Source organism: Cryptococcus neoformans, chromosome 9, assembly GCF_000149385.1.
Source record: "Cryptococcus neoformans var. neoformans B-3501A chromosome 9, whole genome shotgun sequence".
NCBI lineage: Eukaryota > Fungi > Basidiomycota > Tremellomycetes > Tremellales > Cryptococcaceae > Cryptococcus > Cryptococcus deneoformans.
The window spans coordinates 544,393-568,686 of NC_009185.1; the positions used below are offsets into that span (position 1 = coordinate 544,393).

At 49.7% G+C, this 24,294-nt stretch overlaps 7 protein-coding genes across 7 annotated transcripts; 3 read left to right on the plus strand and 4 right to left on the minus strand.

The window, feature by feature from the left end:
- Positions 1-66: 66 nt before the first annotated feature.
- On the minus strand, positions 67-4,733 carry CNBI1980 (hypothetical protein; the record flags this gene model as incomplete). The annotated part of the gene is made up of 18 exons (XM_768491.1): positions 67-282; positions 336-588; positions 645-781; positions 849-1,045; positions 1,093-1,743; positions 1,821-1,935; positions 1,994-2,119; positions 2,185-2,471; positions 2,524-2,687; positions 2,744-2,864; positions 2,921-3,238; positions 3,293-3,523; positions 3,572-3,698; positions 3,746-4,204; positions 4,243-4,332; positions 4,374-4,540; positions 4,585-4,679; positions 4,732-4,733. Coding segments are annotated over 18 exons (3,756 nt in total).
- A 153-nt stretch (positions 4,734-4,886) lies between these two features.
- On the plus strand, positions 4,887-5,689 carry CNBI1990 (hypothetical protein; the record flags this gene model as incomplete). The annotated part of the gene is made up of 4 exons (XM_768492.1): positions 4,887-5,137; positions 5,188-5,445; positions 5,503-5,587; positions 5,642-5,689. 4 exons carry the CDS (start codon positions 4,887-4,889, stop codon positions 5,687-5,689), a joined length of 642 nt encoding a protein of 213 aa, XP_773585.1.
- A 432-nt stretch (positions 5,690-6,121) lies between these two features.
- CNBI2000 (hypothetical protein) lies at positions 6,122-9,126 on the minus strand (the record flags this gene model as incomplete). Its single annotated transcript, XM_768493.1, has 10 exons — positions 6,122-6,481; positions 6,536-6,627; positions 6,679-6,787; positions 6,847-7,520; positions 7,568-7,763; positions 7,812-7,954; positions 8,002-8,104; positions 8,164-8,413; positions 8,462-8,739; positions 8,848-9,126. 10 exons carry the CDS (start codon positions 9,124-9,126, stop codon positions 6,122-6,124), a joined length of 2,484 nt encoding a protein of 827 aa, XP_773586.1.
- A 3,420-nt stretch (positions 9,127-12,546) lies between these two features.
- Positions 12,547-14,906, minus strand: CNBI2010 (hypothetical protein; the record flags this gene model as incomplete). The annotated part of the gene is made up of 4 exons (XM_768494.1): positions 12,547-13,093; positions 13,144-14,118; positions 14,170-14,475; positions 14,623-14,906. The coding sequence occupies 4 exons, from the start codon at positions 14,904-14,906 to the stop codon at positions 12,547-12,549; spliced, it is 2,112 nt and encodes a 703-aa protein (XP_773587.1).
- Positions 14,907-15,979: 1,073 nt separating this feature from the next.
- On the plus strand, positions 15,980-18,264 carry CNBI2020 (hypothetical protein; the record flags this gene model as incomplete). Its single annotated transcript, XM_768495.1, has 9 exons — positions 15,980-16,066; positions 16,142-16,212; positions 16,266-16,366; positions 16,413-17,142; positions 17,193-17,224; positions 17,280-17,377; positions 17,426-17,692; positions 17,740-17,919; positions 17,977-18,264. 9 exons carry the CDS (start codon positions 15,980-15,982, stop codon positions 18,262-18,264), a joined length of 1,854 nt encoding a protein of 617 aa, XP_773588.1.
- A 1,743-nt stretch (positions 18,265-20,007) lies between these two features.
- CNBI2030 (hypothetical protein) lies at positions 20,008-22,055 on the plus strand (the record flags this gene model as incomplete). Its single annotated transcript, XM_768496.1, has 4 exons — positions 20,008-20,074; positions 20,137-20,552; positions 20,602-21,199; positions 21,250-22,055. The coding sequence occupies 4 exons, from the start codon at positions 20,008-20,010 to the stop codon at positions 22,053-22,055; spliced, it is 1,887 nt and encodes a 628-aa protein (XP_773589.1).
- Positions 22,056-22,143: 88 nt separating this feature from the next.
- Positions 22,144-23,781, minus strand: CNBI2040 (hypothetical protein; the record flags this gene model as incomplete). The annotated part of the gene is made up of 7 exons (XM_768497.1): positions 22,144-22,303; positions 22,348-22,489; positions 22,539-22,668; positions 22,724-23,024; positions 23,071-23,406; positions 23,460-23,559; positions 23,607-23,781. 7 exons carry the CDS (start codon positions 23,779-23,781, stop codon positions 22,144-22,146), a joined length of 1,344 nt encoding a protein of 447 aa, XP_773590.1.
- Between the last annotated feature and the right edge of the window lie 513 nt (positions 23,782-24,294).

Consider the following 24,294-nt stretch of genomic DNA (forward strand, 5'->3'; position numbering starts at 1 on the left):
GAAAAATGACAAATGCATCCTTACTGTATTCTAAACCACACCACCCTCCCTCACCAACCAGCGCGCTTACTGCGCCTTCTTTTCGCCTTCGGCAAGCAGCCTCAACCTCTCGTCCTCCTTCAGTTTCTTCGCCTCTTGCGCTCGGCGCTTCTCTCGTCTCTCCCTTCCGCGGGTCACGAATTCAACAGGCTCAAGGTCTGCAAACAGTGCCTTGCAAGTCTTCTCAATGGCCCAACAAAGGATAAAGTCGAGCACCATGGAGATGGTGAGCTTGACTCGGAACTAGAACGGTCGCATGTCAGTCATCTGAAAGACCCCTTTTTTCAGTCGCTTACAGAAGTAGTCATCTCGACCAACTGCAACCATCGGTTCAACTCGGGGACAAAGTCGGTCGCGCCGCAGTAGGCAACTGCACTGACACCGAGCAAACCGTAGTACAACGGAGGATTCTCCCGGATACCCTCTCGGAAGGGACGGCCTTGGAAATTGAGGACAAAAGTAGAGACTTGCTGGGAAAGACCGAGGAGGTAGATGGCAGTGTTGAGCAGAGTCGGCTCAAACTTCTTTTCGAGATCAATCTCCCCACGGCTATAAAAGTATCAGCTGTGCCCACAGGACTAATGCCATCTAACGACGATACTCACTCCTCAAGAGACTTGGAAAGACCAGTGATGTAGACCAAAGCCACAATGTGGATGGCAAACTGAAGCAAGACTGAAAGCAAGACGTAAAGGTTGAAGATGTTGCCCAACGGCCTCTCTTTGGACAGCTTTTCAACAGGCTAATCAAATTGTTTCAACCTCCTTCCTTTTTTTTTTTTTTTACGAATGCGAAAAATAAAAACGTACCTTGGCCCTAGAGATACACAAGAAACAAACACTCATCAACATACCGGTGATAGTCACCTGGTAGTCACCAAACTTGATGCCGTCAAGGTACTGAACAGACAAGGAATAGGCAGTGATAAGGCAGTTGAGGGCGAGAATCTTGTACATCTGGATGGTCGCGACAAGAGTGCATCGACCTTGGCGGATGATGTTGGAGACTACCATACTGTCAGCAAGATATATATATATAAAGGGATAAACTTACTAGCAGAGACGTTGGACAACTTGGAAGTGAAAGGGGCTGCACAAGAGGCATCACCCAATTTGATTTGCGGCACGTCTTGGTCCTCATCCAATTCGGACAGCTTGGAAGTGATGGTAGCCATGTCAAACTTCTCCAGAGGGTTAGCCTTCTTGGCTCCCTCATGCGCCTTTGCAACCTGTTGCTGAGTCTTGACAAGCTCGGGGTACGCCTCCCGGAGAGCAGGCGGAGGCGGCGGAGGAGGCTGGTTGAATCGCGCAGAGATGCGGACCTGCTGCTCGTAAACCTTTTTCATTCGCTCAAGCTTCTGGTGCTCGGCAATCTTCTTCAAATCCTCGGGAGAACCGTCAAGAAGGGCGACACCGATGTGTGCAGCTTTGAGAGCACCGACATCGTTCGTACCGTCACCGGCCATGAGCGTAATGTAACCAAGCGATCGAAGAGTGGTGATGATGAATTCTTTCTGAGCAGGCGATACGCGAGCGTAAACGTATGTGTGCTTGATGAGATCGGTGACAGAAGGAAGGGCATCGTACTGCTTGAGCGCGGCACCGGTAATGCAGATATCGTAATTCTTGAACAAGGATTGGTCAAACGGCTCAGACGAGTTGACAGGGATAACGTTGGTCTCATCGACGTTTCGCCAGACAAGCTCTATTTATAGCAAAAACTGTGAGCAAAAAAAAAAAAAAGGATTTCCATGCGAGCTCTCTCTCAGCGCGATGACTCACCGTTAGAGGTAGTGCCTTCCTTCAAGTCCAAAATCATAACCTCACGGTCCACAATCTCTACATCTCTAGCGACGTGAACAGCAGTCAAGGGGTTGTCACCCGTAATCATGACACACTGAATGGCGTTTGTCAGTCACAAAAAGAAAACTTGGGCGCGCTGTCAATCTACGTACTCGATGAGACGAGTCGTTGAGCATCTTGAGAGTTTCCACGGCATCAGGCTTGAGGGGACAGTGGAAGACGAGGAAACCGGCGAAACTGAGCTTGCACTCCACGTGATCTCGGTGGATCTGGTTAATCTGAGCGAAATAAATAAATAAAAAAAAGTCAACAACCCGACTTGGAAAGAATCAAAAAGGCGCACCTTGTCCGCCTGAACGTCCATGTACTTGACACCCAAAGCCAAAACCCTACTTCCTCGTCGAGTGTACCACCTGTAGGTCTCCTCGTACCAATCGGGAACCTGTACATACATGCTCTTCAAAGTCTCGGGTGCACCCTTGACAGCGACAACCCATTTCTTGCCCTGAGAGTCGGAGACGGACGAGATGGTGGACATTCGCTTGAGAGCAGAAGAAAATTGGTATCGGCGTCGAATATGGATCTGGGCCTTGTAGGGAGATTCCTTGGAGACGGGCGAGATTTGGTCGCCTATATAGTCGTGGTCAGATAATTGCTCAATCGGGCTCGGCAGGAGACGTACCTCTGGACAACTTCCAGTCCAAAGCGGCCAAAGTCGTCTTCTCCATGGGATCACCGACAATCGTACCATCGTCAAGCAAGACGAGAGCGTGGGCAGCGGCAAGGGCAAGAGTAGTTTCTTTATTGCTTTCCGTAACAGGGCGAAGCGCCTTGGGGTCGGCAGAGCTGCTCCATGTCAGCGACTATGCACCACGCACGGGCGGAGATGATTCTAGGCTCACTTGACACCAGCGATACCTTCGACGACAAGATCTTCACCAGTAATGGTACCCGTCTTGTCGAAACAGCACACATCCACACGTCCAGCCCATGGGATACGGAAGGGCTCGGTACAGAAGATGGCTATGTTTGCGTTTAGCAAAAAAGTGAGAAAAAAAGGGATGGCAAAAATCACTTACCATACTTTTGGAGGGCCACGAGAGACGCGTTGACAGCCAGGGAAAGTTCCATAGGCAACTCGGGAGGGACGACACTGGTGATGATGAGAACACAGTCAAGCAGCAATTTGCCCTTGACCATGCCCCGCTCGAGTCCCTTGATCCAGACGTAGGCGGAAGCTGCAATGGCGAAGATGAGCAAGAAGCCGATGAAAAGGAAGGCCTCAAAGGTGTTGGCAGAGACGCGCTCGGTGGAGAAGATCATGGTTCGAACGAGTTGACCCTGGGTGGTGCCGAAACCGGTACGGAGAACGACGGCGAGACAACCGCCATCTGGAGCTAAACAGAAATGTTTTTAGTTTGGTGTTATATCGGGAAAACATTCAGACCTACTGGTCATACCGCCCTCACCAGCCTTCTCGACCTGCAAAGCCTTGGTACCAGAGAACAAGACGTTGTTCCTGTCTGCCCCGTTCATATCGAGCCTATCGGTACCTTCACGGAGTTCAATGCTTTCCTTGAGCAAGGGGGTGGATTCGCCGGAAAGCATAGCTTCGTTGACGATACATGTTCCGCGGAGCAAGAGAAGGTCACAGGGGATGCCAGAGTCGGGGTTGGTACGGACTGGGAGCTGTTAGCCTGGATTCGGAGCGATAACATGACACGGCTCACGGATAGAGACGAGGTCTCCGGGGACAAGCTCAGAACTAATAACAGAGACCCATTTGCCATCACGGAAAGCCTGAACATTGTATGGTGTAATGCTCATCGTGCGGAACTCTTGGAGAGTCTTGACACGCTACTCACGCGGTCAGCCACTGCTCGGGGAATACTACAGATACTTGCCTGGAAAACGACGGTGCACTCAAAGACGACCAGCATGAAGGCAGTGAACAGAGAGTAGTACCAATACTCGTCCAAGCACCAGAGCGCGACGCAGAACATCTGGAAGACAAAGAAGGGCGCCACGGCATGCTCAGCGAAGAGCTCGGCAAACTTGGGGATGGGGATATGGCACTCGTTGAGACCGTAGGTCGCCTTCAACGCCTCGAGACTGGGCAGACCAGCCTCAGGCGCGGTCGGCTTGGGCCTGGCGGCAGGGTGCGTGAGGATGCCGCGGGCGGTCTGGAAGGTGGAGAGGGGCGGAGACGAGTCACAGGGGTAGGGGATAGGCGTGAAGACATTGTCGGCGCCTACAGCGCGGGTCAGCGTGCGCGGTGCAGATGGAAAAAGGCGCCTACGGTTGTAGACATAGGTGTCACGCTGGTAGCTGAAAGAGTAGGCGGGCTCGGTCGCGCCGGGTGCCTGGAGCGTGTCAGCGAGTTACAGGCCGGTGCACGTACAGTTTTGCGGTCGAGCGGGACAATTTCACCCTTGCCTCTGCCCTTCTTGGGGATGACGCGGACTCTGGACGCGGATTCCAGCGAGGCGGCCTGTGCGTGTCAGTGCGGCTGCAGCCCACGCGTCTACGTACGGTCGTGTAGCTGATCCTTGCATTCATGCGGCTGCTCCAGGCGGTGAGGAGGAAGCTGAGGGCATGGCCTGCGCCGAGGAGGACGGAGAAGACGAATGTCCATTCCTCGGAGACGATCCACTGGTCGTACTTGTAGTGGTAGGCGTAGTAGAAGAGGGGATAGAGCGCTGCGGGGGTGAGCAGGGGCGGGCGCGCACGGCGGACGGCTTACAGAGGACGGGGAGGCCGTACAGCCGGGCGGCGAGCGGGATTTTGTTGTGGAGGGAGAGCCGCTCTATCTCGGGCGAGACGATGGCTGGGGGTGACCTGGGGTGAGTCAGCTGGGCCCGTGCGTGCTTCCTTCCTGCCCGCCACTTACATGATGGCTGCGGGTGCAGAGACGGGCGGCGGCGACGATAAAGCAGCCGGCGGCGGCGTGCCACACCCGGCGTTGTCCGCAAACCCCGCCGCGCTGCACGTCGGGCTCGAGATGAGCGATCCCCGTCTTCCGCCAGCACTCTCCACGCCCCCGCCATGAACATATTCCGCTTCCTCGGCGACCTCTCCCACCTCGCCTCCATCCTCATCCTCCTCCACAAAATCCAGACAACCAGGTCCTGCCGCGGCATCTCCTTCAAGTCGCAGCTCCTCTACCTCATCGTCTTCCTCACCCGCTATGTCGACCTCGTCACCCACCCGCTCGTCTCCGTCTACAACACCGCCATGAAGCTCTTCTTCATCGCGTCCACCGCGTACACCCTCTACCTCATGAAGTTCAAGTACCGGTGCGCCCGCTGCCACCGCTCCCGCACGTTCCGCCGCTGACTGTCCGCAGGCCGACACACGACGCCTCCCTCGATACCTTCCAGCTCTCGTACATCTTTGGCCCCGTTGCCGTCCTTGCCCTCTTGTTCAACTACAAGTTCACGCCCTTTGAGATCACCTGGTCCTTCTCCATCTGGCTCGAGTCGGTCGCCATCCTTCCGCAGCTGTTCATGCTCCAAAGAACGGGCGAGGCCGAGACGATCACCACACATTACCTCGCAGCCCTCGGTCTGTACAGGGGATTGTACATTCCCAACTGGATGTACAGGTGAGTCTGGATTCATAGATTGCATACTCTACACGCGATCCAACTGCCAAACAACAGGTACTTTACCGAAGGCGCCTTTGACGCCATTGCTGTCGTTGCCGGTATCATTCAGACCGCCATCTACGCCGACTTTGGATATATCGTGCGTCGCCGTCCGTCCTTCCGCACGTCCGCAGCTGACTCCCGCTCACCACAGTACGTCACAAGAGTCCTCCGCGGCCAAAAATTCGAGCTCCCCGCCTAAGTGTGCAATCCAGGCATGTAGTATTAAACAAGCATAGGGGACGACATGAAAGAACCATTCTCATTGCCAAGTGTAAAAAACGTGACTCTCTGCTGGTACAATCTATAAAACTGAAATTTCAATCTGGATAGGGCAAGTATACTCTAAACCTACTGATGATCATTATAGATACACGTTACATATTTATCAAAACCAATCAAATATAATAATCAAACTATCGTCCGTGAAGAAGGAATTACACAATACAGATAAATAATATGCGGAAAATTGATAAATGGGCGAATATAATGTTGATAAAAAATGAAGCATGTACTGTAAAGGAGAGATAACCAAAGTTCACCAACCCCCGATCGTCCATTGTTTAACACAGCCAAGGTCGAACAATGCAGCCATCATTGTCCTTGCACAAACCAGTCAACTACTACGCCCCTATCATCGTGTAGGAGCAGGAGTAGGCTGAGCAGATCTCTTGTTCGCCTGGCTCAACCCCGCACCACATGCACCCGTCGGAATAGCCAAATCGGCCGCAGAATACTCTGCAGGATAGCTACACCCGCTGATAGCGGCATATGCCTGCCTATCATTCGCATTCGCGTTATACCATCCGCTACCCGCGCTGATGGTCGCAGTAGACCCGGGAGAGGTAAATGTAGGTCCGGGCATGGTAATAGGAGTACCCGTCTGGGTATATTGAGGGAGGAGAGATATGGAGTCCGAGGCGACGTTGGTGAACGAAGCAGGCGGCCAGGGGTAGGAAGAGGACGCGGACGCCGCAATGGTACCAGCACCGGCCTGAGAATATTGTCAGCTTGTCCCATATCGGCCCATTCCAAAGATGCAACTCACACCACCAGTCACGTAGGCATTGGAGAACGTTCCGTCAAAGTTGTTCATCGATACGCCGTCTGCCTGGCAGGTGCCAGCAACCGTTCGAGGGTCTAAACCATAATTGTCAGCCATTTTTCCAACACATCAAGACGGATACCTACCTTTGGGAATCCATCCCTTCTCGAGACCGAGACGGTAGTGCCAGAATGGGTTGGGCTGCTGAATAGCGTCGGTACTGTTTCCAATCTTCCAAGTCCAGAAGAAAAAGTTCTGTATCGCCAATTTTATTAGTTTTACTCTGGTTTTCGATATCAAATGCGCAGACTGACCTGCAAAGCATCCATACTACCAGAGACAAAGTGGTTCAACGCCTCGATGGTACTCGCGTTCCATTGGGTATAGTCGTTCCAGTAATCACAGCTGCCGGTCACCTTGTCCGCATAACCATCATAAGTTCCATCGTATCTCGATCCACTTCCAACATTGTTCACCCATTTACCGCAATCGTTCCAGGCCGCAGACCATTCACCAGCGGTATTGGGACCCCACTGCTGGGAGGTGGTGTTGGTGGACGAAGCCCACCATTGACATGGCATCGTTTTAAGAGTGTCAAGAGTACCCTGAGGCTGGTCCTGGAAGACCATGTAGGTATGTTGGTCGAGCATCATACGGTCAGCACCAGCAAGATCGCCGTACCACGCAGCAACTCCCAAAAATCCATCGTGCATGGAGAGCATTGGACCGTTGCCGGCGCCGATACCAGTAATGTCGCGAATAATGTTGTGGGCCTCAATGTAAAAGGAGGCGACGGGGCCTTTGCTGATAGCATTGCCGTTGGGTTCATTGAGGAATCCAAACATCTGGATGACAGGAGCGTACTCGGGCTGAGCAATGAATTGTGCGAGCGTACGGACGTAGTCGAGGGATCGTTGAGCGTTAGCAAGGCCCATGACACCGTTCAGCCAGTTGACGGATCCTTGGCGGCCAGAGTGGTTCCAGCCGTCTATAAGACTGTCAGCGAAGACTTTACGAGCGAAGAAATAGGCCTACTTTGAGAACCGGGAACAGAGTGAAGGTCAAGGTTAATCCTCAATCCATACTTCCTGGCCCATTTGATAGCTTTCAAAAAGTATTCCCATGAAACCTTGGGTAGAAAAGGCTCGCCCTCCCAGACCTCGATAGCAAAGAAGGGAATAGGGATTCGCACCCAGTTGAGGCCCGCAGCGACAATTTCGACAAAGTCACGCTGTGAAACAAGTTAGTGTCCAATCTCGTTGATCAATCTACCACTTGCCTCGGTAATGAATGTCTCGTAATGTTCCGTGAGGGCATCAGTAAGGTTGTCACCCATGTTGATAGAAAGGGTGTATTCGTCGATAGCAGTGCCGGCAGAGCCGTTGGCATACTTTTCGTAAAGGCCGGGGACGATGAAGGGCTCTGTCAAGTATTTTAGTTAATTCTTGCGGAAAGCGGCTATCGCTCACCAGTAACAAGCCAACCACCGAGGTTAACACCAAAGACTTTATCTTGACCCCATGTCCAGTTTTGATTCAGTGCCGGGGTCCAAGAGTTGGCTTGGGCTTCGTTCTACGATTTTCGAGTAGAGTTAGTTCATGCAAAATTAAATAGTCTCACGGTGAACTCACGTTGAACGGGTTGGCCTCGTCCCATACCCACTTACCGCCGTAGGGATTGTCATAAGTCATCGTGGAACCGTCTTCCAAAGTGATGAGGGAGCCTTGAGTGCCGGTAGTGGGGGTAGCAGAAGCAGTGGCGCTAGTTGATGTAGCTGTCGTTGATCCCGATACGGAAGATGTGCCCGACGGAGCCTGGGATGAAGAATTTTCATTACCAGCGGAAGCAACGAGGCTTTTGCTGTCCTTGTTTCGGGTGAGGCTGAAAATTATCAGTAACACTCGCTTTTTCCTCAGGACTTTGACCTACCCGACACCAAGGCCAACACCGAGGCCGATAGCAACAATCAGCAAAGCTGCCAAAGCCGCCCACAGCCACTTCCTGTTCTTCTTTCCCTGGCCAGATTCGTGGTCTGCCCATCTTGGCTTTTCACTGAATCCTCGTGCTGCTGTTCCCGCTCCAATGGCTGCCACCGCGGGTGTGATGTGGCCCTGCTCGTCGTCCTCCTCGCTGGTGGATAATCGATCGCCGCTTTCATAAGCAACAGTTGAATGAGCAAGGCCAGATCGACCTGGGTTACGGTTGCCCTGATAGCAAACAAAAGTCAGTGATCTTGAGGCGACGAAAGCTTTCACACAGAGTGATCGAGTTTTTCAAGCACCAGATGCGGGGAAGTAGCGAGAAGAAAAACTCACATTGGTAGCTCCTTCAGCACCAGTCAGCCCTACTCCACTGCCCCAGCTATCCCTATGTGTGCCAGCCAGAGATGGTGTCCCCCCGGCAAGATTCATGCTTGCTGCTGTTGAGTCACGGCTCATGAGCGATGGTGCTGGGGCATATTCGGACCCGGGCCTCCCAAAAAGGTTGTTCGCTTCTGGGTCGAGAAAGCTAGAGTTACGGTTGGGATCGGGAGAGATATTGGAATCCGGGGAGAAGTTTGGGTTCGCCACTGGGTCATAAGATGGGCGCGGCATTGTGAAAAAAAGTGGCTATAGAAAAATGTTAGCGGGGGAAACGCAATTTATATTCGGGGCCCGGAAAGAAGACAACGGCACATATCCGTGCACACGGCATTGTTTCCTTCTTTGAGCAAGCGAACAAGGCGACACACTGACCTTTCACAATTCTTCCTGGAAAACGGGGAAAAGAGTGTTTCCGAGAGTAAAACGATGCCACTCTACTACTGTACCACTAAACACACTGTCAGCAAAGCCTACGAAGGACGGGAAGCAAGGCACACAGGGCTCGCTTTGAGTTCTGAAAGGACTCGACGAAGCAGTGCAGACGGTATATATGCAGATTGGAAATCTGTGCACTTACAGAGCGGAATTCTTCTATATATCGCACCAGCAGCGGAAAGCTTTGCGGACCAGTGAACCAATGTGCGATACGATGATGTTCTTCAGCAGTTGCTAATGAACGAAACTATAACGCAATGATCGCTACTTTCACTAAAAGGTGGAGTGTCCGTGTATGCTTCTTGATATCAAAACCACCTAAGGGAATTATAATGGCAAAGAAAAACTCCAAAGAAGAGATGTGAAGAACGTGAGAATTGAGGCAAACAGATGTGTTCTTAAGAGATGCGCCGTCCCGAGCGTTCATCGATTCTTCAAAGTCAAACATCGGATATCATCGCCTGTGTCCACACCACTGTTCAGGCTCCAGTTTGATGCGGTAATTTACTAGAGTACTCGTGTGCTGCATACTCCCATTCCCTTATTATCCTAGCACGGTAATGCCTAGTGCGAGCGCTGATTGGTGTTGCTTGGCCGACGCTCGCATAAAGATAGCTTGGACATCCGTCTACATTTTCAGTAAATCACCTGAAGTTCAGGGAAAGCTGTGCGGGGCAACACCGTGGTTTTTTTCGGAGTGCCCTGTCGATACCGAAATTTTCAGGTACGAGCCCGCACTGCACTCCTTGGCTCATTTCCCACTTTTTCATTCCTTCTCAAAACAGACTGGTGCTTTTGGGAGAGATCTGCAGTCATTTTCATGATTTTGTTCATATGGTATCACCACACAGACACCGTTTCAAGCCACATTCATCGCCTACATCGTAACGGCTTGAAGAGTCATACCACCTCAATATGAGACACCGCTGAAATGGACATGTAGATTAAAATATACATTGGCTCCTGAATCGAGCACCTAGGATCCCTATTTTAGCACAACAAATAATAACGGTAGCAAGCCGCTATTGGTATTTTTCTTTCAGGAAACAGCGTTCAAAGTACGCCGATTAACCGGATGTGTTGTCGCGTGCCAAGATGATAGAAATTTCTGGTCAATCCGTTAGCTTTGCAGCTATTCTTTTCTCCTGTCGTCCTATGCAGTCATATTCTGCTGCGCTATTTGTAGAGTTACAGTTCTCCAAATGGGTTTTAGGCGATCAACTGATAAGCTCTTGGTGAACGAGATCGAAGAAAGCATGACCTATTATCACAACCTAATCGGAGTATTGCAGACTACTCAGGGTAAGTCCTCCGCCAGCGGCTCTTCGTCCCTCTCATCTCCTCCATCGGTCCGGGGGAGACGATCATCAATGACGTTTTCATCCAGGGAATCAAGGAAACTCACTTTCACTCATGGTTAAAATGCTCCCAGAGTTGAACATTCGAACACGACGAGTGTGGAGGACCAAAGCCAAGAAGTACACCCAACGAACTCTCTCTCATCAACGATAGCAATACTTCCTCGTCGTTTACAAGCAAATGGTATGTTGTAAGAGCAAGAAAGACAAGGAAAATCCCAGTGTGACTAGTCATGCGCTCCAGTTTCAGTGCTCTGGGCGTGACTTCAGCAGATCAGTTCCTCCAGGTCACCACGAACAGAATCTGGGACTCGTGCTGGGCTATAGTACGTATGTATGTGACTGCGCTACGATTCACCATATTAAGCAGCCAATATAACTCATGATGAAGTAGAAAGACACAGCAAAAAGTAGTTTTGTTCCTTAAGTTTCTTGGTGTTCTTCCTGCGCTCACAGGCAGTGGTCCTTACGACTGCGATGAGCTTGTTCTTCTTGTCCCCGTAACCCGTCATCTTCTGGCGCGTGCGCGCTGTAGATCGTCGTACTTTCCCTAATAATAACATTTTTATCATCATTTTCTCATTTTACCTTCTTTCGCAGCAGTATTATTTGCCTGGCTTCTTGGGATTTGGTTATCTTCTTCGTCGTACTACATGTGCTAGCTAGGCTGCTTGCAGCATGATTTCTGTCCTTCTTCATTCACATTCTTCGTTCTGCTAATTATACACATGTCTTGCATGGGGTTTTGCTCGCTGCCTGCTCGGTACCACGTCCTAGGTTAAACTTCAGAGAGATCAACGCCCTTCTTCTCGATATTTTGCAGGTTTCGGAAGCATCTTCAACAAGTAGTGGTGTCTCATTGAGCTACTAGTGGTAGTGTCCGCTCCCTTTTTCATCCATGAAATCCCGCCAGCTCCACGATTTGCTTGGCCTTCCCAAAGATCGTTGAACTCCAAGCACTACTACAACAAGGAAACAAAAGGACACGTACATATTTGCTAGTAAAATATAGACGTCATGCAACGTATCGCAGTTGAAACAGCAGGCAGGAGCAAATGACGACAAATAGAAGACCATTAATTATTATTGTTATATCCGGTATCCGGACTGCTGGCTTCGCCAGTCGCCACACATGAAAACGCGACTGCCTTCTTCATTATGCTGCCTGATTCCGTTTCGCAATAAATAGAAATGAGAGGCTGTATGCGCTTGTTACGGGTTAACGCCTTTTGGTACATGTATACAAGTTGTCGTCTTTGCAGCTTCCTCGCTTCCCCTACCATATGCTTCCTTTACCTTAACCATGAGAATGAATTGGGCCAAAAATCGACATCATCATTTATAATCTACAACATTATCGATTTCATCTATTTACATCTGATTCGTGTTGTAGTACCTATTACAGCTAAGGCAGGTCCTAATGATCCTTCAAAATATAAGATTCTCGAGAAGAAGGGAGTACGAGAATATAATACGATATGGGTACCTCAGCGACATGAAGAATTTAAATTTGATTAGTGGGCTGTTGTTTCTTGTCATCAGCACGCACAGTGCAACGGCCTCCTAAATCTGTCCTGAATGTTTCTAAGCGTAGAAGTGTAAAAAGATCTCATCATAACCACTAATCATGTGTATAAGATGATAAACCTTATGGCCAGTCTTGCGTGCAAGGCTTGTTGATTCAAATCTGGATCTAATTTAAGCGTTAGGAACAACCAAAATGGTGGAGGCATATCACTTCATACGGTTGACCAAAGATACGGTACGCATGACATTTTGGCTCCACATTACCATTGCCACTTGCACCTAAACCCACTTGAAACCCTTGTAAAAAAATTCTCAGGCAGATACCAAACCCTTAACCATGCTTTCTATCAATGTCCAAACTCAAGATTGGCCTGACCTTATCCCCCACATTACCCCGACCAAATCCAGCTCCAGATCCACCATGACTCGTCTGTACGCCACCAAAGCTTGCAGGGCTGCTCCTTCCGCTTTCCGCATAATCGTTCATGTTTGTCCTCGGTGTACCGGGTGCTGATACAGAGGCAGACACGGGGTATGACGATAAGCCCAACTGACTAGAGGCATATGATTTGATGTCTGAAACGCTAGGCTTTCTGGACCCATTGTTGGATCCCAAGCCAAGCAAATTGATTACGCTTGACGCACGACTAGGTTTTTCAGGTTCACCCAGTATAGGTGCAGAAGTGGAAATGGGCGAGCCAGGGACTGCAATTTCTTTGCGAGTAGAAGAGGCAGGTGGAGCGGGGCTGTTGTATGTATAGGTAGCGAAAAGAACAATAGAAGCACCGACGATGAAACTAAGAGTGATGGGGTAGGAGAAGAGAGCGACTGAGGCAAGGAAGGAGATAATGATGGAAAGAGACGTAGCAAATCCTTTCCTGTAATCGGCCATTAGCAAAGGGCAAAGATACCAAAACGGAAAACGCACATGATATTGTCGCTATATCTGATGACCAACGCAGTAATCAATCCACCAAAAGTCTGAGTCAATACTGTACCAATCGCCCATCCGTTGAAGTTGTCGAAGCAAGACATCACTTTTGAAAAGTAACCCATGCCATTCGGCCCCGAAGGGTTGACGATAATGGGTACCAACGCAGGGACAAGGGAGAACAAGGACAGCTGGGTGTTTCTCACCCACAAATCAGGTGCGCTGGACCCAGAAGACGATTTGAGGATAAATTCAAAGTACACACCCGCAAGACCTGAGGTCATGCATGCAAGTGTAACAGCGACGAATCCCCTGACAGGATGCATCACTCTTTCCGGGGACATGATGGGCTCATCAGAAACCGGAATCTCCGATCGCAACTGACGTTCATGGCTGACAGTGACGTGGGTGTGGTGAGATGCAGCAGGTGCTGAAGAGGATTGGATCTGAACAATACCAACACCGATAGCCAGGAGAATCAAGGAAGCCCACTTGGTTCGAGAGAGTCGTTTGCGCAACAAGAGAACTGAAAAGAACGCAGTAGTAAGGATCTTCATCTGGTATGTGACCTGGAAAGTTGCGACGTCGAGATTTGATGCGGCGACGTATTGAAGATTGTTTTGGATGACATAGAGGATGGCGGGAACAGAAAGCTTATAGCAGTCGGGTGAAAATACCGCCTTCGATAGAGCTTGCAGTCTCGTGGGGTGAATGATCGAAGGGAGCTTTTGTCCAGATCGCTTGTCGAAATCCTTATCGTCAAGCTTTTCTGAGTAGACCGGGGGAGGAGGAGATGCAGTCATCTCATTGTCGATACGTTTGAGAGCAATAAAAACTGAGATGCCACCTTTGAGAAGCTCGTTGAGCAAAACTGCGGCGGCAGCGGAATATGTGCGATTGGGAGCGGTAGATATCCGTGAATAGTGCATGATGATGGTGAGGAATGCATTTTGAAGAGCGAGCGTGATCAGTCTAAAGGCTGATGTTAATGGTGGTCTGGCCAGCTATCATGCAGCCACTCACGAGATCCACTTGAGTTCTATCCCCCACAGAGAAGGCGGCCCTTCCTTTTCTCTGCTAGCGGCGGCCATCGCAGTAGCATAGCCCACCATGCCCACCTTATCGTCCAATTTGGGCGGATTACTCCGGCTGTAAGAAGGAAAATTGTTCGCAGTAGATGATCCATGGGCCTTCTGGTTGTGGAATGGTTGCTGGAGAGAATGGTATGAGCCATGCCCTGGTTGACCTATGGGAGACTGGGGCGGAGAGCTGACAGAGGTAGAGGACATGGCTCTGTGGAGCGGAGGCGGGACCAGGAGATTGGGAAGACTAAGGTCAGTAAGACATTGTGCAATGGAGATGGAGGAAGGGGAAATGCCTCAGAGCCAGGGCCAAAAGGACCCGCTCAAAACATTCCTAGCCCAGCGCACAGATCGCACTTGGACATATGGGAAGGGCGGAGGGAGGATGGCTTACCTGCTTAGCCTCCTTTTAGGCCGGGTTACTCCCACATCCATACCGCGCGTCTTCCCCATGCTGTTCCCCTTCTCGTCAGCCCAGTCGTTCTCTCCCCGATCTCTCTCGCTTCGATCTCTCATTATTAACCCTCGGTCCTCCTCTGGAGCAGCATATATCCTCCCTCCAAATGTCGATTGCACGGGCGAGGATGCGGTTTGAAGGGACCCAGACTGGGACGTACATCGGTCCGTCGGGCGGCGATTCAACCCCGATGGAGATCGAGTGTTGGTTCGATGGGCCATACCAGGGAATCCAAGACTACAGGAAGTTGCCGTTATTGACTACCGTCAAGGTCGGTTATGTGGAAAAGCGGTATATATTTGTGCGCGGCTGTCTTCCCAAACCAGTGAATGTTGACTGTGAAAAATTAAAATACCGGCAAGTCGGTTCTGCGTGCGGAGAGGTTGTTTATGGAGACTGGTAGGAGTGAAGAAGAATCGAGAGATGAAAGTGGAGATGAAATTGGATGTGGCTGGCCGCGTGCAGGCTATACGGCGTGGGTGGAAAGGGTGACTTGGGCGAGGCTCGGTCCACAGAGCGGAGAATAAATACAGCTACAGGAATGGCTCACTTGCTCAAATATGTATTGATATGTGGGTGTTTGGACGATGTGAACGATGTGAACACTCATACATATAGGGACGAACGAATGAAACCTGGCCAGTTGCCACCTGGGCTAGACCTTGAAAACAGTTCCTAGCGTCATAGCTTCTCTCTCCATCCGTAGTCCTTCGGTTCAAATCTACAGCCAAACCAGTGCCAGATGCATCTTTTTTCTATCGCGGTGTTACATCTATCAACCCCAGATTCCAAGTTCAGGGGATTCGGGGTTTATCCTCTCTTGCCCTATATATGCATGCATGCAGCTGTCAGAAAGCCACCATTTTAGGAATAGTCACAACGAGCCAATGGCAATTGGCAGAAATGATGAATAAAAATGCTTCCGTTAATAATTAATAAACATCCTCTTCGTGACGTGTCTTTAGGCTACAGGGTAAAGGAGGAGGCGCACGCACGACGAGCCGCTGGCAGGAGCACCAGTGCGGCGGACGATTAAAACGACGTTCCTGGGGATTTTTGTCCAAGGCCGACGAGTGAGCGACATATCGAATCAACACAAGTCACGTACACCATCTCCTCTCCTACACAAAAGTGTTTTCTATTCATTTCAAAAATCCCCCAGGAGGACTCTTCATCGCCGAAAGTCTGCAGGCCATTTCAAGTGCGACCAAGGAAAACCCCTATCCTCAAGTGTCCATCTCAAACCTAATTCTCAATCAAATCTATTGTTTTATCGCTTCCGCTTTAATCCATCATGAAGATCACCGAGAAGCTGCAGAAGGCTGAAAAGGAAGGTCGACCCTTCTGGAGCTTTGAATTCTTCCCTCCCCGAACCGCTCAGGTAAGTTAAGGCTCGATGGACTTCTATTGCGCTCGAACATGTGCTCGGCATCGTCGCAAAGCTAACGTCGCCCAGGGTTTGCAAAACCTCTATGACAGGATCGAGCGTATGAGGGACCTTGGTCCTGAGTTTATTGACATCACTTGGTTCGTTCTTCGTCAAGGTAGCTGAAAGAATTAACAGCTGATGTCTATTTCAGGGGCGCCGGTGGAAAGAACGCCGATCTTACCAACTCTCTTGTCCAGGTCTGCCAGGCAACCATTGGCATCGAAACTTGCATGCACCTTTGCTGTACCGAGAGTGCGTATCACTTCCGTCATTCCCTGTCTTGACTGACTTTTCATAGTGCCCAAGGAAAAGGTCGAATGGGCTCTCAGGGAAGCTAAATCTCATGGGTGTCAGAACATCCTTGCCCTCCGTGGCGACCCTGTGGCCGGCACATCTACGTGGGAGCCTACTCCTGGTGGATTCATGAACGCCGTCGACCTCGTCCGATACATTCATGAGCATTACCCCGGAGATTTCTGCGTTGCCGTTGCCGGATTTCCTCAAGGACATCCAGAGACTCCCGACACTCCCGAGGGCAGGGCGCAGGAGATGGAGTGGCTGAAAGCAAAGGTTGATGCAGGAGCCGAATTTATCTTTACTCAGATGTTCTACGATACTTCAATCTTCTTTGACTGGGTTAAGCGCGTGAGGGAGGCTGGCATCAATGTTCCCATCATTCCTGGTATCATGCCTATTCAGAACTGGGAAAAGTTTGAGAAATGGGTTCAAAGGGAGAATATTATTGTGCCTTCTCATTTCTATGAGGCTCTTAACCCTGTTCGGGGAGACGATGAAAAGGTGCGACAGGTTGGAACGAAGCTGGTTGCCGATATGTGTAAGACAATCTTGGATAACAAGGAGGCTGGTATCAAGGGTTTGCACATCTACACATTGAACTTGGAAAAGGGAGCGAGAATGTTGTTGCGAGAACTTGGATTCGAGGGAAGGAGAGAACAAATAGCGCCATTGCCATGGAGGCCAAGTTTGACTCCTAGCCGAAGAGAGGAGACCATCAGGCCAATCTTCTGGTGAGTGAACTGAGATTTAATGTCCGTGGGTACGCTAACGGCTGTAATAGGGCCAATCGGACCCGCTCTTACCTTTCCAGGAGTGAGCACATTATAATATTGCGGATTTATAACTCGGGCTGACTTTTGCCTAATAGCCGCTGATTGGGACGAGTTCCCTAACGGACGATGGGGTGATTCGCGAAGTCCTGCATACGGTGATCTCGACGGTTACCCTGTATCCATCGGTATCACTGTAAGTCTCATCATTCTAATGGAGCTCCTTTAATTGACTTCCTTCTAGGCTCCTGACGCGTACAACCTTTGGGGCCACCCAACCACGTCCTCCGACCTCCACGCCCTATTTGCTCGTTTCTGCCGTGGCGACTTGGCCAAACTTCCCTGGTCCACCCAACCTCCTGCTTCCGAGACGTCTCTCATCATTGAACAGCTTGCCAAGATGAATGAGCTCGGATACCTCACCATCAACTCTCAACCAGCAGTGGATGGTGTGAGGAGCGACGACAAGGTGCACGGTTGGGGTCCACCTGGCGGCTATGTCTATCAGAAGGTAAGTTTAGTTTAGCCGTACAGAATCGACAATTGACGTATTCACAGGCTTATCTCGAGTTCTTTGTCTCTCCCGACCTGCTTTCTCCTTTGATTAGGAGAATTGAGAAGGACCCTAGGATCACTTACTATGCTGTCAACAAACAGGGTGATCTGAGGACCAACACTCACAGCGAGAGCCCCAACGCTGTCACTTGGGGTGTCTTCCCCGGCAAGGAAATTGTTCAAGTAAGCTTCAGTTATCTTTTTTCTTTATAATGGTCACGGCTTATGGGAAAATCGCAGCCCACCATCGTGGAGGCGGTCTCTTTCATCGCCTGGAAAGATGAAGCCTTCGAACTCGGTCTGCAGTGGGCTCATCTTTACCCCGCCGAATCTCCTTCTCGTAAACTCATCACCGACACCATGAACACTTCCTATCTCGTCAACATCGTCGCCAATGACTTCCGAGATGGCATGTCGATCTTCGAGCCGTTCTTGCTTGATCAGACAACTGTCAGGAAAGTCGTGGAGGGCGTGAAGGGTACTGTTGAGGGGATCGTTGAGGGTGTGAAGGGTGTGGTCGGCGCTTAGATCTTTGAAGAGCTACTAGATGGGAGAGATCGATGAATGTAGAAGACGGAAAAGTTGTCCTCAACGGACGAGCAAGAAGGGTTCACGTTCAACTCGTGCCCTTCGATTCTCAAAAACAAATTTCTGTTCAATTATACCAAGGTTCAATATAGTACATCAACTCTTTTTGGCCCCTTCCTTTCTCTTTTTGGCATTTCAACAATTCAACCTATTGTATCTCCCTAGATCTCCGTACAGTTGTAACCCATAGATTATCTAGAGGAGAGCGTTCAACACCGCCTTATCATCTTTTGTCAATGCATATGTTTCAAAGAACATCCCAGAAGCTTCTTGTTCTGTTTGTGACCGGTTCTCTAATGCTGCGTTGTGCTCCTTCGATAGTTGGCGAAATGGTGAAATTGTCTAATTATCGTCGTGTCGTTCCCCATCCGGCTGCTGCCTTTTCCTGACAGTTCTTCTAGATGAGTGATGACATGATAAAAGGCAAGTTGTCATGTTACAGTCGCACACGCACGACACGACATGAGCTTACGTACAATGCAGGTACAAGAGCTCGGAGCCCCTTATTGCAGCAGGGTGAAAGAGGATACATGTAACGGTTGCTAAGTTATTTAAGGAATCACGTTGAGCCAGCGCTTGCCGATCTTGGATGTATTTTCTGTGAGTCTCTTGCGTGCAGGATCATTCAGACCTTCGAGGATGGTTGTTTGCTGATGTTCCCACAAAGAGGAACAGAGTTCGCGTTGGCTTGGTGTAGGAGCTTCGTCTGGGAGGTCGAGGCCGAAGATGTTGGAGAGATGCTTGTCTGTTTGCGCTGCTGCCGCTTTGTAAGCTAGGGGAACTACATCTGTGAATGAAAGGAGATCTCCTTCAACTTGGCTATCTTCTTCGCTTCGATCTTCATCTTGCTCTCCAGGAATTCTTCCCTCGCCTTCTTCGGGCCGACCATGGTCCCCAGCATCTTAAATCTGTACTCAGCTATCTCGGTGAATGTAGTTTGCATTTGTTGTTGTTTAGTTTGATTATGTTCTCCTTGTCGGCTAGGAAGGCTTGTGTTCGCTGCATGACGTCGGGGTCATTGGAAAAGAGGTAGATGTCGTCCAGGTAGGCAATGGCTTGCGTGTCGGGACCGAGAGCGATAGAAAAGAACAGAGAACCGAATGGATTCCCTTGGCGGACTCCTTGTGATGACTGAAGGATTGTGTCACCGCAGATAAGGTCAGAAGGCACACCGTAGGCCCATTTGCAGGATCTCCACAGCACTGGCGGATGTTTTTCCACCGCATCTGCCATTGCCTTTCTATCCACCCGGCTGAAGGCATTGGCGGCGTTCAAGGATGCCATACGAGTGTACTCTGCTCCCAACCAGCCCTCCAGCGCTCGGCGTTGTTAAACTCTCGAATGACCGTTAGAAATTACCAAAATTGGAAGGAGGGGGTGTGTCCGAAATTATAACATGTCAAAATGACATGTTGTCCCGATCTATGTTTGTTCATTCGAACGCGTTCTACTAGACGTGGCTCGCGTTGGTGGGGGGGAAACGAGTTGGTTGTCCCGCTCGAACTCTAGTCGGTGGAAATTCACTACATCCGCTTATTATCCGTTTCATTTCTGTCCATATCCTCAGCTCCGACACGTTGATGCCTGCATAGGCCGGCCTTCTCAACACACTGAAATCCATTCAGTAGTGTTTTGTGTCGTTGCACCGCAAGATCCTTATTATTTGGCTTGACGATAGCAGCTATGCGCGGTATCCCAGTCTTTGTTGCCATTTTGATTGGCCTGGCTTGTTCTTTCGTGCAATCGCTGGGTGAGTAAGAAGAGATACTGGGAAATGCTCTCAAGTAGGCTAAACTTCCCGATTTGCTTCAGGCCTTACTATTCAGCGTAAATCTCACATTCAGGAAGATCTTTTACCCTTGCCTGCTCGTCGACCAGCAATACGGCGCCCGCTATGGCTTATCGGCTTCATCATATATATGACTTCCAATGTCTTTGCCACGCTCTTCCAGCTGGACGCGCTACCCATTGTTATCCTGGCACCCTTGGGGGCCATCTCGCTGGTCTTCAATGCCCTATTTGCCCATGTGCTTTTGGGCGACAAGTTTGGTATGAGTTGGGTGGTCGGCACAGCGTTAGTAGCTGGGGGGGCGGTTATGATTGCTGTATTTGGCGTAGTTCCTGATGAGGAACACGGCCTGGACGAGCTACTGTTACTGCTTAAAAGAGGCCCATTTGTAGCTTTCTTTACAATCGTTTTGATTGCGGTCGCAGCGGTCTTGGCAGCGGTAAGTAAGGGCATTGGTTCAGTGTCATGGTTCTGACTATTGACTCCAGGCCCACATTGCAAGCTGGCACGTCTACCGGCATCAGTCGAACCAGATCTCCTTGTCCGGTGCATCAAGTCCTGTCTCCGTACCAAGCAATTACGCTTCTCCCCGCTCGACTATTGCCATTCCTTTCCGCTCCACAAACCCTCGACATCGATCAACTTCCAACTCTGATGACCATGAAGATGAATACGCGAAGCCTAACCCTCGCCTTACTTTGAAAAGCCCGTCTGTGCAGAAACCCCTTTCACTTTCTATTTCACCTCGCATTCAAGAGGTGTCGCCCAAATCCACCGCCGAATCTTCCCACACTCACACCCTTACCCTCTGCGGCCTTGCTTTTGCCGCTGCGGCAGGTACACTCTCCGGATTATGCCTTGTTCTGGCGAAGGCAACAGTTGAACTATTCATGAAAACCGTCGATCATTGGCGAACAGGCGTCGGTCGTAATGAATTTGCAAGACCTCAAACATGGGCCCTGATGTTGGGGATGAGCGTCATTGCCGTCGCGCAGATCTGGTATCTGCATCACAGCTTGAAATTTACAGGGCCGGCGTTAGTGTGTCCGTTGGCATTCTGTTTCTTCAATTTATCCTCGATTTTTGGTAAGTGTTGTAACCTCAAGACGTGCAGGGCAAAAATTAATATGGAGCAGATGGACTGATCTTTTATAACCAATTCGGGCAACTCGCAACTTATCAAATTCTTCTTGTCTCTTTTGGCACTGCCATTCTTCTGCTCGGTGTATGGATTGTCTCGGCTATTCAACCTGAAGGCAGTGTAGAAGTGGGTACATGGGCTGAGGAAGACGTGATGTCGGATAGCACTTCCATCTCGTCACATGAGAGCAGAGACGAAGTGGAAGCTGGGGAAGGAGCGACTTTGCTGGGCCGAGGGACTACAGAAGAACCAGAAGACGATGAAAGTCTCTGGCCGCTTCCCCATCATGACATAGGGACTGTCTCTGTACCCCCCACACCAACTGGGCACTATCAACCAGTCTTTGCTCCATCGCCATCTTCTCCTCACTCGCCCATGTCTCCTCGTTCCTTCCATACCCATTCTCATTCACTTTCACATGCTCATCATCACCACCATAGAGGCCCCAGATATGGGTCTCTTCTCCCCGACATTGGTCCTCATGCTGCGCCCATGGGCTTCTCCATTGGCTTAGGAGCGGCGAGTCCAGGATTCGCCTTGCGATCGGGAAGTATGAGTGAGCATCATCATGGGGAAAGGGAAAGAAATCGAAGAAGCCGAAGTGACGGGCCTCTCGGTCTCGGAGCGATCATACGTGGGGAGGATAATAGCTCTTTGCAGACCGATGTGGAAGAAGGTCGTGGCGAGAACGCAACAGAAGTTGCTTTGAGAGATTGGGACGTCGGTGAGAGAAGAAGGAACAACTGGTGGGATGTGAGACGCTTCTTTGAGAGTCAAGGGAATATTCGTTTGACAAAATAGAAAATTTAAAGTGTACTATTATTATTATCATTACATGTAGTTGTTTCCTATCCATGCAAACAGTAGCTACGTCACAATATGTCGAAAATTATTTAGCCTTAGATTTCTGGCTTGATGATGGGCGTTTCATTCCATGAAAGAAAAGTCCAAAAACCATTGCCCCGTGCCCAGCTAAAAGCGCAGCAGAAGTACTTATGGTGGATGGGGCTGTTTCCCACGCATACTGCACAGTAACCCATATGAGGACACTATTTTGTGTGAGCTGATGTGTTCAAAACCGCAGATGACTCACCTAGTCAACATATTTCCCCAACCAGCACCTGAATAGAGCAAGAAAGGTAACTGGTGGAAATACCACGAGTGGAACTGGTAGTGCAAAGAACGGGCAAAGAGCATGCCTATAAGATTGGCAGAAAATAAGACTAATGGAATGTCTGATGCAGTGTTAATAAGTTAATCGTGTTCTGTAATCAGAGCACATACGATAGGCTGGAACCTGTGAAACCTCTAAAGCTTGATTTAGCGGGTCAGAGAACCCCTTCCGCAGTACCCTCAAAGTGCCACCGGGCACCGGTGACCATTTAAATGCTGCAAATAACCCCAAGACGGTAAGCTACATTGTGATGTCCAAGTCAGTGCCATGTGCAATTCCCGTTCGCACTACTCACATGTCCTGCAAGTAGAGTCACGGCCCTCTCTCTGCTCAAGAATGTCTCTTCACTGATGAACCTCCAGTTGACAGTCCATTCATACAAGAATTGTCGTGAGAAATCAAAAGCCGAAGTGAAATATGCTCTAATGAGGTAAGGGTTGCTTTTCGAAAAGAAAAATGGAGCAGGAAGAAGGAACTGGATAAGACCGATGATTGAGAGACCTTCCACTGTGCCAACAATGCCGCGATATTGGAAAAGAAGAACGAGTAGACCTGGCAAAAAATTGAGGATGTTCATCTTGACTCCCAGTGCGAGACTAATGGAATTAGCCATGGAAATGACGCTTAGGCCAGGATACTGACCTGAAAAGCACGCATCCTAGTCTCCAGCCCTTCCGGCCACCAATCTGGAAAGCAATCACGGAAAGATAGAAGATGAGCATAGCGATAGGATCATTGAACAGTCGAAGCAAGAATATTGAGTGGGCCCTCTTAGAGAGGGTCAAAGGAATGAGTAATACCTGCGGAAAATGATGGCCACCATTTGACGGGCGCCCTGCGAGATAGTAGATCGTGGAGATAGCCAAGTACGTGGCGAGATAGAACCCGAGAAAGACGAATTGGGCTGGGCGAACATTTTCGATGGAGGGCAAGAGACGGTGGAAGGCAGTGTATATGTACAAGTGCAAGGCTGGATAACTGAATTACAAATATGATTGGCATCATGGACGTTGAAGAAATGACAGACGTACACCAGAGGTCCTGTCTCTCCCTCAATCTTGGAATAATCCCTTTCGCCGGCAAGGAACATGTCTACTTGTTGCATGTATGCCGGCCAGTCTATCTTGGTATCTTCCGAAGCAGTCAATATCGATCCGTAGGTTTTCAAATATACTTACAAGGAATCTTCCATATCACTAAAAGGCTCAACGCAACTTCACCCAGAAAGAGGAGGAAGGCAGTGTGCCAAAAATATCGTCGGTCGAATAGCAATGCTCGGACTAAATCGACAGTGTGGCTTATGAGGCCTTTCCGTTGTCCCAAGGCTGGGCTAGATAGGCTTTGACGAGACATTTGCTACAGCCGGTCAGTGGTCTTCTTGAGGAATATCTTCAGTTGAGACATCTTGACAACAACCCATCTCAACGATTCTTTTGGTCGACCTCGTCGCAGTCTACGGTCACGTCGACGTGCCTAGCTGCTTTCCCACGGTGGCTGAGAAATGTCAACAACAAACGAATAGCCGATAATACGTAATATATAGAGACATAGTGTACGTATAATGAGCAAAAAAGGTAGAAAACGAAGCAACAGTGAGCTTGTGTTGAGTCGTTGAGGGCCAGACTGATCATACAGGCAAATCGGAAGGCATCCTCAAACTTACCAGCGCTATAAAGAAAAATCCAACAGCGGGTGACCGATCATCTCTGTAGACGAAAGAGCTGGATTGGAAAATGATTTCAGTCATCTTATCAGTAACTTCTCTCTCTTCTCCTTCATATCGACATACAAAAAAATGACAGTGATAAAGATATAAAAAGCTTGAAATCAGGAGAACACCGATGTGCAAGTCTATCGCTGAATCTA